The sequence below is a fragment of the Xiphophorus maculatus genome, chromosome 4, assembly GCF_002775205.1.
Source record: "Xiphophorus maculatus strain JP 163 A chromosome 4, X_maculatus-5.0-male, whole genome shotgun sequence".
Taxonomy (NCBI): domain Eukaryota; kingdom Metazoa; phylum Chordata; class Actinopteri; order Cyprinodontiformes; family Poeciliidae; genus Xiphophorus; species Xiphophorus maculatus.
In genome coordinates this window covers 20,438,099-20,455,884 of record NC_036446.1, presented here as the reverse complement: position 1 = coordinate 20,455,884, position 17,786 = coordinate 20,438,099, and the positions used below count along the sequence as shown (strand labels likewise).

Sequence of the window (17,786 nt, the reverse complement as noted above, 5' to 3'; positions counted from 1 at the left end):
ATTTATATGTTAATTCCTTTCCTGTGTGCCCAGAGGCATTGACTTAGATTAAGTGATTGTATTTCAAATGTTATTTTGGACAATAGCTGTACAAAGTCAATAATGTAAATGCAATATAGGCTTGAGTTTAATCTTGCAAATGAAAAAGTCTCAAGTGAAGTAGTTTCATTTAATGCACTGTGATTTTATGGAGTGTGATTGCCCCCTTGTGGCTGTAAGCTTTTCAAACGCCTATTACTTGACAGCATTTGCAGAAAACAACATAAATGGTCCCCGCACATTTTTATAAATTGTTAAAAGAATTAGGAGACTATTCTTGGATTATACTGAGTCATTTGTCTTCTGTGGGCAGACACAACACCAAAGCATCAGTCACAGTCCTGTCTGGGCCAGAAGGGAACGCCAAACTCTGCATCTAAAACCAAAGACAAAGTAAATAAAAGAAATGAGCGTGGAGAGACTCGACTGCACCGAGCAGCTATCCGTGGAGAGGTGCGCCGCATCAAGGAACTCATCAGTGAAGGAGCTGATGTGAATGTAAAAGACTTTGCAGGTGAGAGGTTTATCCTTTTTACTGCCATGCACCTTACAACTGCATCTTTTCTCTTGTATACAGTTAGACTTTTGACACAGTGATTGTATATATCTTTAGGCTGGACAGCATTGCATGAAGCATGCAACAGGGGATATTATGATGTGGCCAAACAGCTGCTGGCAGCCGGAGCTGAAGTCAACACAAAGGGTCTGGATGATGACACTCCTCTGCATGATGCATCCAACAATGGACATTTCAAGGTAAAGGGAAGATGACAAACACAGTCAGTTTTTTGGATTCAGTCATAATTGTTAGAAAAGCAGTGAAGAGAAAAATGTCATGACAAATTCAAAGCAGTAAGACCTTTATAGTTGCAATATGAAAATAGTTGTGGCAAATAGAAATCCAGTTGCAACAGATATGATCCACATATTGACTGAAGCCAGAGATAACATAAAGTCTTCAGGCAGTGACATTAGGGTTAGTGTGAAAATTCTACTTTAACTCCAATCGGTTTACATTACATGATAATCACATTTTACAGGTGATTAAGGCTTTGGAATACTAGTGACTAGCCACTCCAGTTGATGGAAACTCTAAAGACATGGAGGAAGAGACACGGCAACATGAGAGTCTAATATTATTAGAGGGAGAAGAACATCTGCATAGCTAAAATAAGGAAACTGAGATTGAAGATGGAGATTTTAAACCAGATTGACGTTATTCCTTTTGGTGGTTGGGAATTAAATTTTCACCAAAAAGTCCATGCTTTGCAATTATCAACATTATTTGTATTTAATAGTGAATAAAAGCGTAAACAATTTACTTGAATTTTCCTTCTTTTTCTGTTGTGGACTTTTATTTGAATCGAGGACCTCAGTCCAGAAATCTGAAAACAGCGGAAACAGACTTCACTTTTTCAGAAATCTTTAGTTAAAAGTTTTATTTTCTTTCAGGTTGTGAAACTACTTTTACGCTACGGAGCAGATCCACGTCAAAGCAACAGGAGAGGTGAAACACCACTGAAGGTTGCCAGCTCTCCAACTATGCTGAATCTGTTACTAGGGAAAGGTACTTACACCTCAAGTGAAGAGAGTTCATCAGGTTGGTGTATTTTTTTATCTTTTAAACATCCTAATTATTTTTCAATTATATTAGATGTCACTATATTTGACGGCTGTGTACTGATTCTGGTTGTTTTGTCTGACAGAATCTTCAGAGGAGGAAGACGCGCCCTCGTTTGCCCCTTCGAGCTCTGTAGATGGCAATAACACAGACTCAGAGTTTGAGAAGGGCCTGAAGCTAAAAGGGAAAGCTGCAGATCCACCTAAATCTGCTGTCACGCCTGTCAAAGATGAATACGAATTCGACGAGGATGATGAGGAGGAGCGCGTCCCTCCTGTAGACGATAAACACCTCTTGAAAAAAGACTTCCGAAAAGACTCTGTTAGCAAGACCAATAGCTTCATCTCTATACCCAAGATGGAGGTTAAAACCTATTCCAAAAGCAACACACTCACACCAAAGAAAACTGTCAGGCGGATCATCTCTGACAGTAACAGTTCGGACGAGGATGACAGGACGTTGTGTTTCACACCAGCGCCCATGCCGCGGCAACAAGTCCAGCAAACAAACACCAAGACAAGAGACTCTGGCAGCATGAGCTCTAAACAACAAAAAGACAAAAGCAAAGTCAAAAAGAAGCGAAAGAAGGAGAGCAAAAATAATGTCAGTAAAGAAGTCAGATTTGGAAAAGTTAATGACAAATTCTGCACGTCTGACTCTGATTGTGGAGATTTGGAAAGCGAGGATGACAAGGGCTCAAACAGCATCAAGGACTCATCTTCAATGAACGTTAAAGAATCTCCTTCCTTTAATGCCTCGTCTTCCTCACATGGAAACTTAAACTCTCAGAAACAGGCACCCTCGTTAGCGGAGCAGCATCCAAAGCAGTGGAGGACAGATGGCTGGAAGACAGTGTCGTCGCCTACGTGGTCGGACGTCAGTTCTCTTTCAGATCCAGTCAGTGAGTCTGAGTACTCTGATTCGAGTGTGGAGTCGGTAAAGCAGGTCAAGAGGAAAGCACAGGAGAACAAGAAAAAGAACAACATTGTGCACAGTAACATTGTTGACAAGAAAAACTCTGATCTCTATAAAAACTCTACTGCAGACAGTGCTGCCTCCAAAACTGATATGGATGGAAAAGTGATTAAGAAACATAAAGTGAAGCACAAACATAAAAACAAGGAAAAAGACAATGCTCCGAGTGTTGTGCTCAATCAGGACATGAATGAGAAATTCGTCAAGAGCTACTCTTTTGACTTTGATGATTCAAGACAGAAATCTCTAATTGTTGAGTCCGAATCAACCACTGAGGGCAAGATCAAACTATCTAAACACGACAAAGACCATTCGAAAAAGGACGACAGGTTTTCGAAAGCAAAGTCTGAAGATAAAGATTGGTCATCTGGAAAAGATCTTCACAGAACAGCAAAGGAGGAGAAAAGCAAAAAGGCAAAAGATATTTCAAAGGATAAGGCAAACAAAGAGGAAAGGGAGAAGCCTGCAAAATCCGACAAGGAAAGAAATTTCAAAGAAAAGGAGAAACCTAAGGAGGATAAACAGAAGCCCCACAAAGAGGAGAAAAAGAAAAAGTCCAAGGAAAAATCCTCCTCAAAGACAGACAGAAAGAGTGAACAGAAAGAAGAGAAGCATCTCAAGGCGGAAAAAGAGAAAAACACCAAAGAAGAGAGGGAAAAATGTAAAAAAGATAAAACACTGAAAGAAGAGTCTGATCATGAAGGCTATGACATTAATAACCGTTTTCTCAACCTAGAGGACACAAAGCTCAGTGCATCAGATGATCATCATGATAGGTGGGGCTCTGAGATGTCTTCTGGTTCCTCCCTATATGGAGATGACAGCTGGGATGTACCCATTAAAGAAGTCAAGGAATATAAATCCAATAATACAGTTAAGCTAATTGTGGAGACTGTTAAAGAAGAAACAAGGAGAAAAGAAAACAAAGTAAAGGACAAGAAGTCAGAGCACAATGACAAAAGATCAGAGAAAGAAGTAACATCAAAGAAAAAAGAAAAAGACTCATCAGAAAAGACAAATGAGAAGAAAAAAGACTGGCTAGAAAAGCAAAAACTGAACTCCAGCCACTCGCTCGAAAAAGACAAGAAGAGGAAGGAGTCCACAGACACAGTGAAAGACAAAAAAGACAAGGACTCACTGGAGAGCAGTCGTGATCGTAAAGACTCGTATGATAGTGTAAAAGAAAGAAAAGACCAGAAAATTAAGCAGGAATCTATAGGAGATGAATACGGCAATGACGCCTTCTTTAAAGACATGGATACTGTCAGAGACAGAAACCATTCTGGAAAGGAGAAAGAAAAGAAAGGAGAAGCAACAGAGAAACGGGAAAAGACAAAAACCGACAAGCACAAAGACAAAACGAAAGACAAAGGAGCTGACCACGAGAAGGAGAAGAGTGAGCGAAGCTCCACTGAGAAAACTGTCAAGGAAAAAGACGAAGACCGGGGCACCAAAGACAAAAAGGAGGGATCCAAAGACAAACACAAAGACTCTCATGTCAAAGAGAAAGATCGAAAGTTGTCCTCAGAACAGACCAAGGACAAGAAAGAGAAGTCCTCTCAAGATAAACATACTGACAGGGAGAAGGATTTTTCAGAAGTCAAGAAAGAAGAGAGAAAACCTGAGAAGATCAGAGAAAGATCATGGTACAAGATTGCTGACATTTTTACAGATGAAAGTGACGACGACGAGGATAGCTACAGCAGCACGGTCATTGTTGGGTCGGGTTCCATCAGAAAAGACTTGACACCCGATCAGGATGAGATGGATCACTTCCACTCTGAAAAGCTGAGAAAATCTTCTGCGGACACCAAACACAACACAGAAAAGGCAAAAGACAAAGACCATAAAGAGAAGAAAAAAGACAAGGCTTCATTTGACACGGGGAAAGAGAGGAAAGGCTCCCTGGAAAAACACAACAAAGACAAAAAAGATTCAGTCGATGGAAAATATAAGGAAAGGAAAGATAGAATGTCAATGGACTCTAACCAGGAAAAGAAAAACAAGCAAAAGCTGATGGACAAAAGGGACACAAGTGAGGAAAAGACAAAGAGCAAATATAAAGATAAGCAAGACCATTCAAAGGAGAGAAAACCCTCTAAGGGCAGTGGTGAGAGTGAAAAGTCCATGTTGGAAAAACTAGAGGAGGAGGCTATGAATGACTACAAAGATGACTCCAACGACAAGAACAGCGACATCTCCTCAGATAGTTTTACTGATCGAGGCCATGAGCCAGTGCTCACCAGTTACTACGACTCGCTGAACCTGACTGATATCTCTGAGGACAGGAGAGATTCTCTGTCCATAACCACACCACAGGATCGGTTCAGAGACAAAGAGAGACTCCGGCATTCCTCATCTTCCTCGTCAAAGAAGAGCCATGACAAGGAGAAAGAAAAGGTCAAGAAAGACAAAGGAGATAAACGTGACAAAACTGGGGAGAACCGAGAGTCCTATAGCCGCAGAGAGAGTCTACCCTTTGAGAAGGAGCCCATGCCTCTGGAGGCTGACCCTTACACATTCCCGTTCGGAGGCAAGGGAGATGGTGATGACGACTTTGATAAAACTTTGGAATTCGAAAAAGAGATGTCTAAAAAGGACAAAGAGAAATCAACTGGTATGATTGGTGACAGAATGAAGGACAAAAAGAAAAAAGAGAAACATAAAGATAAAGTAAAGGAGGAAAAGAATAAGTATATGGATGGCTTTGGCTCATTTAAGCACTCCAGAGAGGATGTGAAGTCTGGTTTGAAAGATAGCCCTCAGGTCACGGTTCTGAAAGAAAGATCAAAGGAGCAAAGTCCCAAATTTGATCTCAAAAAGGACAGAAATCGGGACATATTGGAGAAGGACAACAGAATGGACCACAGTAAATCTAAAGCTAAGGATGAAAATGAAAAACTCCCACAGTCCAAAGAGCCAGTGCGTAAAGACATTCGTCCACGTGAAAAGCTGTTGGTGGATGATGATTTTCAAATGACAAGTTTTGGTCAGATGCTGAGTCTTAGAGATCAGGAGGTAAGAGCCTGCATCAAGAAGCAAAAGGAGAAAATGAAACAGATGGAGAGGTTGAGGCCCAAAACAGGGGACCCAAAACTTAAAGACAAAGCAAAGTCCACAGAGGAAGTAAAGAAAAATCGCAATGAGCTATCTACAAAGAAATCAAACAGCCTGGAATCGGGTCTGAAAGAGAAAAAGCTAAAGGATGTGGGCCTCCCTGCTCAGATGATGTCTCCGGGGAGGAAGTTCCAGCCTACCGACAGTCAGAGCTCAAAGGACTGGATGACTGGGCACCAAATGAAGGAGAACCTCCCTGCTTCCCCCAGACCAGATCAAACCAGGCCAACCGGGGTCCCCACACCAACATCTGTAATTTCCTGCCCCAGCTTTGAGGAAGTGATGCAGACTCCACGCACCCCGTCTTGCAGTCCAGAAGATTACCCTGACATCATGCTGGATGGACTAGACTGCCAGAATTCATCAGCCATGTTAAATTCAATGAATGCCTGCTCTCCAACATTTTTTGAAAGGTAAAGTATCAAAGCACCCAATAAAACTATGGTTATGGTTGTGTGTGGAATATTTTCTAATTCTGTCTTTCTGTTGTCTACCCAGCAGGTACTCTAATTCCCAGAGTTTCCAGGAGGGAACTTGTCCTACTCCGGCAAAGAACCTCCAGCTACCACTTGTCAGCCGCTCGGCGTCGTCTAATGTCCGCAGACCTCTGGAAAATGACTTCAAATCCGAGTCTGACAAGTTTCTCCGGCAGCAGAACGATCCTGCAGCTGAATACGATCAAACCTCTTCTGCTCAACCTCTTGACGACAAGCCAATAACTGTGAATAGACTGGAATGTTTGCCGTCATCCTATTTCTCTCCAATGAGCATGCTCTCTCCTCGGCGGGAGTCAGGACATCTGACATCAGATGGGGTGTCTGCAACTCTTGCTCTCACAGAGGGCCATGAACACCTTCCTGAGAGCGTCTACAACAGTTTCTTGCCCAAACCGTCCACACCTGTCCACCGACCAGATCCCCAGGAGCCGTGCTTTGACATCGCTGCACCACCAACGCCCGCTCCTGCTGCTTTACCTTCTTTGGATATGGATGATAACTCGGAACCTCACCACAGTGAACCGAATCTGGTTCACTCAGATCTTCCCTGCATTATGGAAGAACATCGGGCACAGGAAGTGGAAGATGAAGAAGAAGATGACGAAGAAGAAGAGGAAGAAACTGATATGATTAACAGGCATGATGGAGTCCACTCTGTGATGGAAGAGCAAGAACCAACAAGAGATCCATGTAGTTTCTCCCCTCAAGTTGAGGACCATCTGAGGAAGAGCTGGCCTGCAGAGTCTCCGGACCGACAAGAAGCTGACATCCAACAGTTGTCCCCAGTGCAATCTGCGCTGAACGATGGAGAAAGCTGCTTTGATCACAGTATGGGTTGGAATGCCGACATGGACCTCAAATCTAATCATGGGGAGATTGAAGCTGCCGTCTCGAAAATAACTAGCCCTTACTCCCACTCTGAGAATGATCTTCCCCCCTTGTCTGGACACACCTCGGTCAGCTATGAGACTTGGAATAGGTGGGATACAGAGGACACAGAAGATTTGGAAGAGCAGAAGGATGCTGTTGCTGAAATCCCCTCCCCAGAGAGGCCTGACACAGTTCTGGATGAGGAACCCAACTATTTAAATACCTTACCGTCCTCCAACAGGCTGGAGTCTTTCTTCCAGGACAAGCCGATTATTGAAAACGGGCACCAGTTAGTTACGGAGCCCACATGTGTGGACCCAGACAGCAGACAAAGCACACACAGCTTCAGTGCTACCCCTGAAGATCACATCCCTCCACCAGTGGTCCCAGAACCGGTGGTGCGATGGGCCGATTCATTCACACCTGATCCAGATGAGTTGGATGATCTAGGTCCGTTTTCTTTACCCGTCCTGCCACTACCAGACAAGTCAGAGGAAGCCGAGGCACGAGATCATGAACTGACTGACCACAACAAGACAGTGTCGGCTCACATCAGACACAATATCCCAGACAGAGATGATCCAGACATAATGGAGGTAGGCCTACCATCTCTGTCAAAGACCCCGTGCCCCTCTGGAGACCTTGTTTTAGAGGAATCTGCTCAACAAGACTTTGTGGTGCCGTCTCCACCCACCAACTTCCAGCATGAGATGGATCCAGAGCCTCAAAGTGTGCCTACCAATGGCATGCTGTCTCTTAACCAGCCACATGCTGGGGTTTTAGAAAGACAGATTCCATATGGCATTCATGAGGAGTCCGATTCCGTTATGTTGTATTCACCTGCAGATTCAAATGCCAGTCAGCACCATCATGTACAAATCCACTCCCTCCCAGAATCACTGCAATTACCGCTGGAGTCGGAGTCTTCTGCAAAGCCAGAGGAGAGGAATAGGGACGTGTGTGATACTGTAGCAGACTCTGTGTTGTGCAGTCCTCACCTCTCAGTGGCAGTAACTCTCCCCAGCACAGTGGAGCCTTCAGACACTCAGGAACCCCTATCTAAGCTATCGCCAGTCCCCCCCACACCTGTACCCATCCCTGTAGATACCACCAAGAAGATGGAGGAAATCCCTCAAAGAGTTACCCGATATCGCGCCAAGAACAATGCCACTACTGCCCCTGCTGCGTCCACCGTAACTAACTCCTCAGCTGCTGCCACCGCTGCGAACACCAGTTTAGTGGTAAGCAGCAACCCAATCCCAACAAGAACGCCAACACCCAACTCTGTGTCTTCCTCACCTGCTCAGAAGAAAGAAAAAGACTCTGGGGTCAGTGCTTCTACTGATGCCTCTCATTCAACCACTACAGTGTCTGTCCCAACTTCTACAATAGTGGTTTCCACTAAAACCACAAAAGGTCGTCCGGTTGCCATGGATGAAGAGGACTCCCAGACCCAGCATCCACGGAAAAGAAAATTCCCTCGTTCTTCCGGGCAGCAAGTCCAGGTTCAGCTCGTGAACACGGCAATGCAGCAGACAAGAGAGATGATCCAGCAGACCTTAGCCGTCGTCGTCAATGCCATCAAACTAGATGAGATCGAGCCCTACCATAGTGACCGGTCCAACCCTTACTTTGAATACCTGCAGATAAGGAAGAAGATTGAAGAGAAGAGGAAGATTCTGTGCTACATCACCCCTCAGGCCCCACAATGTTACGCTGAGTATGTGACCTACACCGGCTCCTACCTGCTGGACGGGAAACCCCTCAGCAAGCTTCACATCCCTGTGGTAAGTAATGCTGCCTACAGCAGGGATAGCATGTTGAGCATCCAAAAATAGATTTAATCTGGGACCAGCTGCTGGAAATACACTGCAATCATGCAATATATTTATCTAGTTAATAGTGCAAATATCTTTGTACACTTGAAATAAGACATAATTAACTTGCATGTAATTTTTCAGCAAGATATAGGAGCTTAAAGTTCTACATATCGCTATGTACTCGTTCAACTGGCAGATTTTTTTTAAACTTATATCAAGATACAAGTTACAAATAATTGACATCAAAAGTACTTTTTGTTGATGTTTTGTCCCTGCCAGACAATATCAACTGGAACTGGGGGATCCTTGTTATAAGTAATAAAATCTCCTAGTGGAACTAAGACTTTTTTATTCATATTAAGGATTTGTTGACTTAAAACAAGCTCCTATATCTTGCTCAAAAGTTACTTGAAAGTTAATTTTGTCTTCATGTGTGTCTTCATGATATTTTCACCAGGAACTAGACCAAACAGAATGTAAGATTGTGTTTTTGCAGTGATATTCCCAGAAATCTGTAGTTTGTGCAGGTGTACAATTGGATACCAGGTATATGTTGAGCTAGAGAAAAATCCTTCTTTTTACAGCTTCATAACATTGTCAAAGTCTGAAGAGTTAAAAATATAACTTTGAGACATTTTCCTGCTTCTCTAAGATAAACTTCTTGTATAGAAGAAGTTGTTTCAGGGTGTATTTGAAAAACTCAGTAGATTTTTAGACAAGAAATAAAATGGCTCTTAAAAAATAAGAAAAATTAAAGAAATCCAATAGGCATCTATTTAAGCACGATTGTCCTATCGCATATATCTCTGTAGCTCCATCCTTAATTTTTGAAAGACCCACAGCAAATACATGACTCATGGATCAGTGTCTTTTGCATGCTTGTCTATTGAAGGTGTTTGAGGATGAAAATGTGGTGTTTCACAACGAAAAGTTGTACAAAGGTAGTTAAAGTTTGTTCTGTTTTGCTCATCAGATTGCCCCACCCCCATCACTGTCAGAACCATTGAGGGAGCTCTTCAGGCAACAGGAGGCAGTAAGAGGAAAGCTCAGGTTGCAGCACAGCATAGAGCGGGTAAGAAATACATCATCTGGACATTACAAGCCTCGTCTGTTCTCCTGAAATATCTTTTCTCCTAAATTCAGCCTTTTCTCACACGTTCAGCCTCACACTTATTGAGTGAATGCCATTAGCACTCTTTTGAAAGATCAAAGCCCCTTTTTTATCAGAATGTATGCGAAATCTGCATAGTCCCTGCTCTTAGGTTGAGCCAGAGTGAATTGTAGGTCTGAATCTTTTTCATCTCTGTCTCTAATTAAGTCGCAGCCATTTATGTGAAATATGCTTTGTAGATCAAGACTGTTATCTACCAATCTGAAGAACACACTGTCATCCCGGCGTTCTACTTGGTTGCTGAATTTCTTTTTCTCTCTGTTGTGTTTTCTGTTTGCAGGAGAAACTGATAGTTTCATGTGAACAGGAGGTTTTAAGGGTCCACTGCAGAGCAGCAAGGACAATAGCCAATCAGGCTGTGCCATTCAGTGCCTGTACTATGCTGTTGGACTCTGAAGTGTACAACATGCCATCTGAAAATCAGGTAGGTGATTTGTAGCAGCACACTTTAGCCTGAGGTCAGCAGTCACCTACTACCTAACCCAATGCTGAGTTCAATCTCTAACATGTCGTCATTTTTTAGGGTGATGAAAACAAATCTGTTAGAGATCGCTTCAATGCACGTCAGTTTATTTCCTGGATCCAGGATGTTGACGATAAATACGACCGCATGAAGGTAACTTTTTACATCCCATAGTGATTGAATACAGGTGGTTCTCAATAAATCAGAATGACATTAATACATATTGCACTCCAACAAGTGAAACTCAGATATTCTTTTACGCATACAGTGATATGTTTCTGTTTGTTTTAATTGTTGACTTGGATCTAATGAAAGCCAAAGCTCAGTTTCCCAGAAAATAAAAGTGTTCAATAATACATACATATTTCATACAGAAATGTTACAGGTTTTGACCTACACAATCATGAAGAACAATGCTCACTTTAACAGTTGTCCATCACACTGCTATTGACACAGTTTGCAAATTAAGTTTAGTGGAGGGAAAACATTTAGAAAATAGGTTAACCAGCAACATGGATATACTGTATAGTACATGACATTTCTGCATTAAAAGGACATTATCATCTTTGTGTTAAATTGACCTTTTCTGAACAGTTGAGTTTTGGGGTTGTGTCAATGTAAACCTTTTTTTTTTTATTACTTAAACACTTGAACTATATCACTCTACTCTACATAGTGATTGTATAGAATAAATGAATTTCACTTTTTGAGCGAAACTACTGCAATAAATTTACTTTGATACTCTAATTTGTATGCAAAGGCACTGCTTTCTTTATATGCAAACCTAATAAGGTTTCTGCTCTGCTTTCCCTCTTCAGACATGTCTGTTGATGCGCCAGCAGCACGAGGCGGCAGCCCTCAATGCGGTGCAGAGGATGGAGTGGCAGTTAAAGGTTCAGGAGCTGGATCCTGCCGGGCACAAATCCCTCTGCGTCAACGAAGTGCCGTCCTTCTACGTACCGATGGTGGACGTCAACGACGACTTCGTCCTCCTGCCTGTGTGACACACCAGTGCGCTGAGATCGAGACACGATTCCATCCAAGTCACTTCTTTAAGAGACTTCGTCGAAGCGAACAAATGGAAAGGGCTATCAAGTTAGAAAGAGGAGTTTCTACAGGAAAAACTATATTCTTTAGAAAAGGGGTAAAGTTGAGAAACTTGCTTCTGATTCCCTTCCATGAAGACGGAAACTTTTTACTGGAGGAAAAGAAAAATACACAACTTGCACTTTCATCCTCTAAGTTTTTACGTTTTAGTTTGATCAGAGTGTGAGAAGCAGAAACAGTTTTTGCTTTGAGGCTCTGACACCGGGACACATCTCCTTAGTGCTCAGTTATGGTGAGATGGGGGGGACAGAGATTTATTTTCTGTTTTGTTTTTGCCCCCTGATTCAATACCCATCACCACTGGGAGAATGTATCAGAGAGGAGCTCTCCCAGCAGCCTGGAGCCCCATCCAGAGGGAGACCCGTGGAGAACCCTCCTCTGTTGACGCAGTGCTCCCGGTGGGCTGGAGATCCAGACTGAGGTCAGCGCCGACCCAGATGGAGGAAAAGGAGCCCCAGCACTTCACATTGATCTTCAATAGCTCCAGGAAGCTACAGCCAGCTACTGGTGGTTTTTCCCCACTCTGCAGAACAGCTAAGCGATAGAGTAAGAAAGCTGAAGCAGCGTAACGATGTGTGAGCATGCCAGTACCCAGAGTCTGAGAGGAAGACTGACCTTGCAGCCTCTTAGCCTGGCTAAACCGAACAGCAGAGCGCAGATCCCTGAGGACAGTGTCTCTCAGAGGGTCCGCTTGCTCCGACACGAACACACCAGACCGCCATGGACTGCAAAAACACCACAGGACAACCAGAACAAACAAACCTAACGAATGTTGATTCTCAAAGAGACTATTGAGATATTGTGGTTTGGCAGGAGAAGAGAAATATTGTTTGTTTTTGTCTATTTCTTTACTTGGGCATTTCATTGTTTCTGAGGAAGTGACTTGAAACACTACAGAGCCAATATTAGTTTAATGGAAAAAAAACAACAAAATAAAACAGAAAAAAAGTTGTATTCCGTAAATTATGTACAGTTTTTATATTCGTTAACCAATGTATTCTTGCTGCCTTCTAGATAATTTATTTTGCCACACATTACTGCACAGTTGTAAATAACCTATGTACTGTAATATCACTCAGTTACATGTAAAGAGAGAAAAAAAAGAAAAGAAATAAAAAATTATCTTTTTATGTACAGTTCACTTATGGGCAGCACTTTTCCCCTCTCATATCCAATGGGCCAAATTGTGTACACAGTTCTGTCAGTATTTGAAAGACTCATCTGTCAGCTCGCCTGGATGAGAGTCACCTCAGCGCAACAGGCTGGCTGATACCAATTCTGGATTATTCGGGCCTGCCGCAGGCCCACCACCATACAGCCCCTCAGATGTAGCAGAATAGATATTAAGGATTTATTTAAAGATTAAACAGAGGATTATTATTCATTGCTTTACTACACAATTATATCAGAAAATTTTTTAACCAAGAAAATGCCTTTTTTCAGTGGAAAAAAAAAACTCGTTGGGCAAAGCCACATAGTTATATATGGTTGAAAGAGAGATGTCATTCACAAGTAAGACAATTATGTGTCGTCATTTTTTCTTTTGCTGGGTTGTTTTTAACTTCTAGATTTGGGAATCTGTTTTTTCTAACCATCACAAAGCATAAGAACACGGGTCTTTCAGCTCTTTGCTTCTCATCTGATCTTCACACCCTGTAGAGTTGTCTAAGCCACTGAAAGGACTCCAAGCATATCCGTCAAGCCCATCTGCCCTTTTCCTCCCATATTGGTGCTCTGCCAGCTGTACTCACCAGGTGGCGCCAAAATATCTAACCTTATTTGGTTTCGCACGAGCCCTGTCACTGTTCATTTAAGGTGGTGTTTTTAAATAGATTTGAATTTTATTACAACCCATAGGAAGATAAATTTCCCACATAGGATTTCAGTGTGACAGTTTGTGAGTTTATGAAACGATAAGGGGTTAATTAGACATTTAGCACCATTAATGTCACAGTTATTGTGTTTTTCCAGCGTGGAATCAACATGGGGATTGTCAGGGATTTTAATTGTTAGCTTACTTCCTCGTATTGTTCATGTGTGTGGAGGCGTTTTGCCGTTTCCTGTCGGGCCCAAGCTATGACAGCTATGAGACTTAAACCTTAGAATAAACCAAAAAAAAAAAAAAAAGTCAGATATTAACAGGCACTGTGGTGGGGGGAAGAAAGAGCATCAAGCAAATCAGACAGTTTTTTGTTTTTTTTTTAAATAATAAAACTCCCATAAAATGTTAGTTTGTATTGATCCCTACTTTTAGTGGTTTTGAAAAGCTTTCCTGACCCAACACATAGGCTGCCTGCTTATCTGTGTGTGAGAGCTGCTTCTGTATCCTGATGGCAATATTATCCGAAACTAATATTTTCCCACACTGTCGCATTGAACACAGCTGTGTATGGTATGTCTAGTCAAGTGCAATGGTTGTTGCTATTACACTGTGCAGACAAGATGGCTTACATGTATGGCTCAGACTCACCCTGGTTGGTAAAACAAACATGTTTGCAGACAAATAGCCAGTTGCTTGTTTTTTGTCTTGTTTTATTTTATCGTCCGGGTTCTTCAGCTTTGGGGATGAAGGTGTGTTTGTTCACAGTCTTTGTGTATGTGTGGTTTTTCTTTATTTTTAGAAAATTGTTTGTGTGTTTTGAATGTTGTTTATCTTGTGCTTTTTTTGGTTCGTTTGTTTTCTCTTTTCTTTTTTTTTTTCTAGTTCCCAGCATGTCAATCACATTGCTTATTGAGCAGAATGTAAACCCCTCCCAAAAACGACACCCCCAATCGAGCCCACCCCCAAAATCTCACTATTGTTTACAAGACATCAGAGAGCGTTTCCGTTTAACCCCAGTTTGTTCTAAAACGGTTTGAGCCCCGCCTTTCGCTGTGCTTGTGTGATCAGTCATTTCTTAGAATCACAAAGGCTTGAAATGGTGATCGCTGACACGTCAGACAGGCGAACCCTGCCCCCGCCGCCGCCGCACATAGCAATAGACTTGACGCGTCCGCACATGTTGATTCTCCGGTGTGAACATTAAACAATTCGAGACTCAGTCCTCAGATGCACAGTAGAGCACTTGGCCATGGTGATAACAGATGCTAGCCTCAGTCAGCAACATATTACCTCTACTCTCCTCACATTCACTCATAATGTTTATTCTAGGTTTGATTATTTCTTACTGGACATACGTAGACATAAAGGCTATTTTTTTCATTGTATAAAATCACAATTTCAAGCCTTTTTTGGTTGTTTTGTTTTTTTATTATTATTATTATTATTATTAATTAAAACCCAGACTGTAGCCGTTTGTTCCTTTATTTTTAGAATGGAAAATGACTAATAAAAAGCATGGAGAACTACTCTTAAAATGGTGAGAATTAAACTATTTATTGTTTTCTTTTTGTGTTTTTTTTTTTCTGACACCTGTGGTATTTTTTTTTAAGTTGGTCTCCGCTGTGTAAATTTTCCTCCTTGTAATGCGTGAAAGAGACATACTGTACATAGCTCTGTAAATAAAACCTCCCAGGACGTTTTGCACCCTCCTCTTTGTACTAGTCTGAAAAAATTGCGTAGAATGTGGGGTTCTAACAGCAACGAGCTGTGTGCGCTCGCTGCAGGTGATTATGATGTAACAATGTAACTATTTTCTTTTTTTTATTTGTACAATGTAGTTTATTTGTGTACATATTGTTGGAGCAGCTAAAGGGGTTTTTGAGGGTGGTCTACGAGAGGGTTGTTGATGCTATCATCAGTGCTGTAACAGAACTTTCAGTACTTTCACCTCCAGCTGTTGTTGATTTCCTGCAAAAAAAAACAAAGCGAAGAAAAAAGGCAAAAAAAAAAACATTTTAAATGAGAGAAAATGAACATGAGTGTAGGATGGGGGGGGTTGGGGTTAAAACTGAAAGGCAAAAATTCTAAATTGTTATTTTCTACCGTTGCATGTACAGAGAGCGCGAGAACTGCTGTTGTTCCTCAGAGATTATGTTCGTTAATAAAATTTTGAAATATTACCAGATGTTCGCTGGTTCTTCTGTGTTTGCTACTTCTGCCTTTCTTATCCACTCTCATGATAAATTACCAACAGTAATAGGAGTGGCCAACAGTTTTGAGAATAACTAAACCTTTTCTTCCTACATACCTTTACAAAAAGTCCTTGTAAGATAAAATGCAAAGTTACTGAACCTCGTATGCACCGTTTCTGTTGTTCCCTAAAATTACCACCTGAGATTATTGAGGCTAGCTCAGCTGAATTAGAAGATTATAATGGTTTCTATTAAATTAAAAAGTACTTGTGATTATTTCTCAACAATGGTTACCTCTGCTATCAGCGCTTCACAGCCAAGGTTTTTGCTTCTAGTTTGCCCAAACTATTTACTGAATCATCCAGTGAGTTTCAGGGTGCCCTGGAAAGTACTTGAAGTGCCAACAACATCTTCTAAATGGAAATCTGGTAACAGGCAGAGCAGAGAATTGGCAGCAGGCAGAGGTGAGTCTCTAGACTGAGGTCAGCAAACAAGCAGTGAAAACATTAGCAACAGTTACAATTGTGCATAAAAAAGAGTTTCAGAAAGCAACCAACTATCTAGATTAATGTCTCCATCTCTAAAAATTACTCCAGAAGATACTCCTCATGCCAGGGAAACTTGCAGTCATGAAAGAGAAAGGCCACCATGTAAATATCCATGCGTAATTTACATAATGTTTCTCAGTAAATATATTCTGAGACGTTTAGTACTTAATTACAGTAAACAATAGAACTATCTGGCAAGAAAATGAAATCCAACCACAATTAAAATTACTGAAAAAAACATTTCTGCCAGTCTCAAAGATTTTGGTTTCAAATGTACACTTTAAACCAATCATCATTACTGGAGGGAGTTCTTCTGAGACTGACATTCATTCCCTCTCTTGGCTTCCACATCTGTACCCATGTTGTCCGTTTCTCCAGTGATGGTTCATTCAAATGACTTGAATTTATCCTATTGACACAGAAACTATTGCATCGAGTTGAAAATTTCTTTTAATTTTTCTTTTAGTTGCCCAAGGTGTGGCTGAGTGACTAATTTTAGCCAACGTTCAGAAATACGAGGTCTGTCACAATGTAGGAAAGCCTGTCTGAAGATGATGTTATGGATAAAATGATCCAGTGTTTTTCCTCTATTTCTTTTATCTGCTTACACACACACTGCTGCACGCTTACATAGCCATAACATATAAGACAGGCGACAGTCGCACGTAAATAAAAACTGATTAAGGCAAACCAACACCCTTTAGAGAGGGTGCAAAATGAGGAGAAGATAAAAGCTGCAATCTTTGCTTCACCTGGTTTCACCCCTAAGGTGAGCTGAGTGGAGCTCAGCGCTGGATGGTGAATGTCACTCTGTATCTCTTCATTTGTATGGCTTGTAACATTTGATCATTTTTTTGGCATTAAAGCCTGTTTGATACTTAACCAAATCTCATTATTTCTCAAGGTGGTGACACTGAGGGGTTTTGGTCGGGTCCCAAAACTGCAGAGAGGGGAAAATGAGTATAGCAATCCTTCTTCATCAATACAATAATTTGATGCTTCCAGTCTCAGTCACATGAAGCTAACATGAGTCATCTGCTGAAAGAAGATTTTAGTGTGAAGCACTTCTAAAGATAGATTACAGATCCCAGCAAAACTCAACGACAGCTGCATCAGACATGTGGCAATAACTCATACAGTGAACGAAATGCTTTCGTTTTGATTTGACTTTACTTCACTAATTTCTTTTTCCTAATGAAAGCAATACCAGTTTTTTTTTTGTTTTGTTTTGTTTTTTTAGTTCAGCCTTGCTTCATTAAAAAGCATGTATGTGCTGAGGTCAAAATATTTTATCTTGTTTAAATGACCCTGTGCTTTTATGGTTATCTTTACGAAGGTCTTATCATCATAAGATTAAGTCAGTCTTTGATTCAGCAGTACAATTTGATCCTCGAGGTCTAAATGAAGCAACATATTTTGGTTGAGGCACACAGAAAACCTTTTCAGTTTACTTATGTAGCACCATATTACAACAAATGCCATCTCAAGCAATTTGTCTTCATTTTAACATAATAACCCAAGGAAACACAAAAAGCAGCTCTGAA

The 17,786-nt window shown here is 41.4% G+C and overlaps 1 protein-coding gene across 2 annotated transcripts in view; it reads left to right on the top strand.

Moving 5' to 3' along the window:
- ankrd11 (ankyrin repeat domain 11) overlaps positions 1 to 15,687 on the top strand; it is a 113,315-nt gene extending 97,628 nt beyond the window's left edge. The window contains exons 6-14 of one of the 2 annotated variants that reach the window (XM_023332221.1): positions 353 to 553; positions 653 to 795; positions 1,492 to 1,639; positions 1,746 to 6,165; positions 6,254 to 8,906; positions 9,913 to 10,011; positions 10,391 to 10,534; positions 10,634 to 10,726; positions 11,392 to 15,687. In XM_023332221.1, the coding sequence (XP_023187989.1) occupies positions 353 to 553; positions 653 to 795; positions 1,492 to 1,639; positions 1,746 to 6,165; positions 6,254 to 8,906; positions 9,913 to 10,011; positions 10,391 to 10,534; positions 10,634 to 10,726; positions 11,392 to 11,577 (8,087 nt within the window). In that variant the 3' untranslated portion in view covers positions 11,578 to 15,687. Of the gene's footprint in view, positions 1 to 352; positions 554 to 652; positions 796 to 1,491; positions 1,640 to 1,745; positions 6,166 to 6,250; positions 8,907 to 9,912; positions 10,012 to 10,390; positions 10,535 to 10,633; positions 10,727 to 11,391 lie in introns of both variants that reach the window. The other variant, XM_023332220.1, reaches the window with a different exon arrangement.
- The last annotated feature ends 2,099 nt before the right edge of the window (positions 15,688 to 17,786 follow it).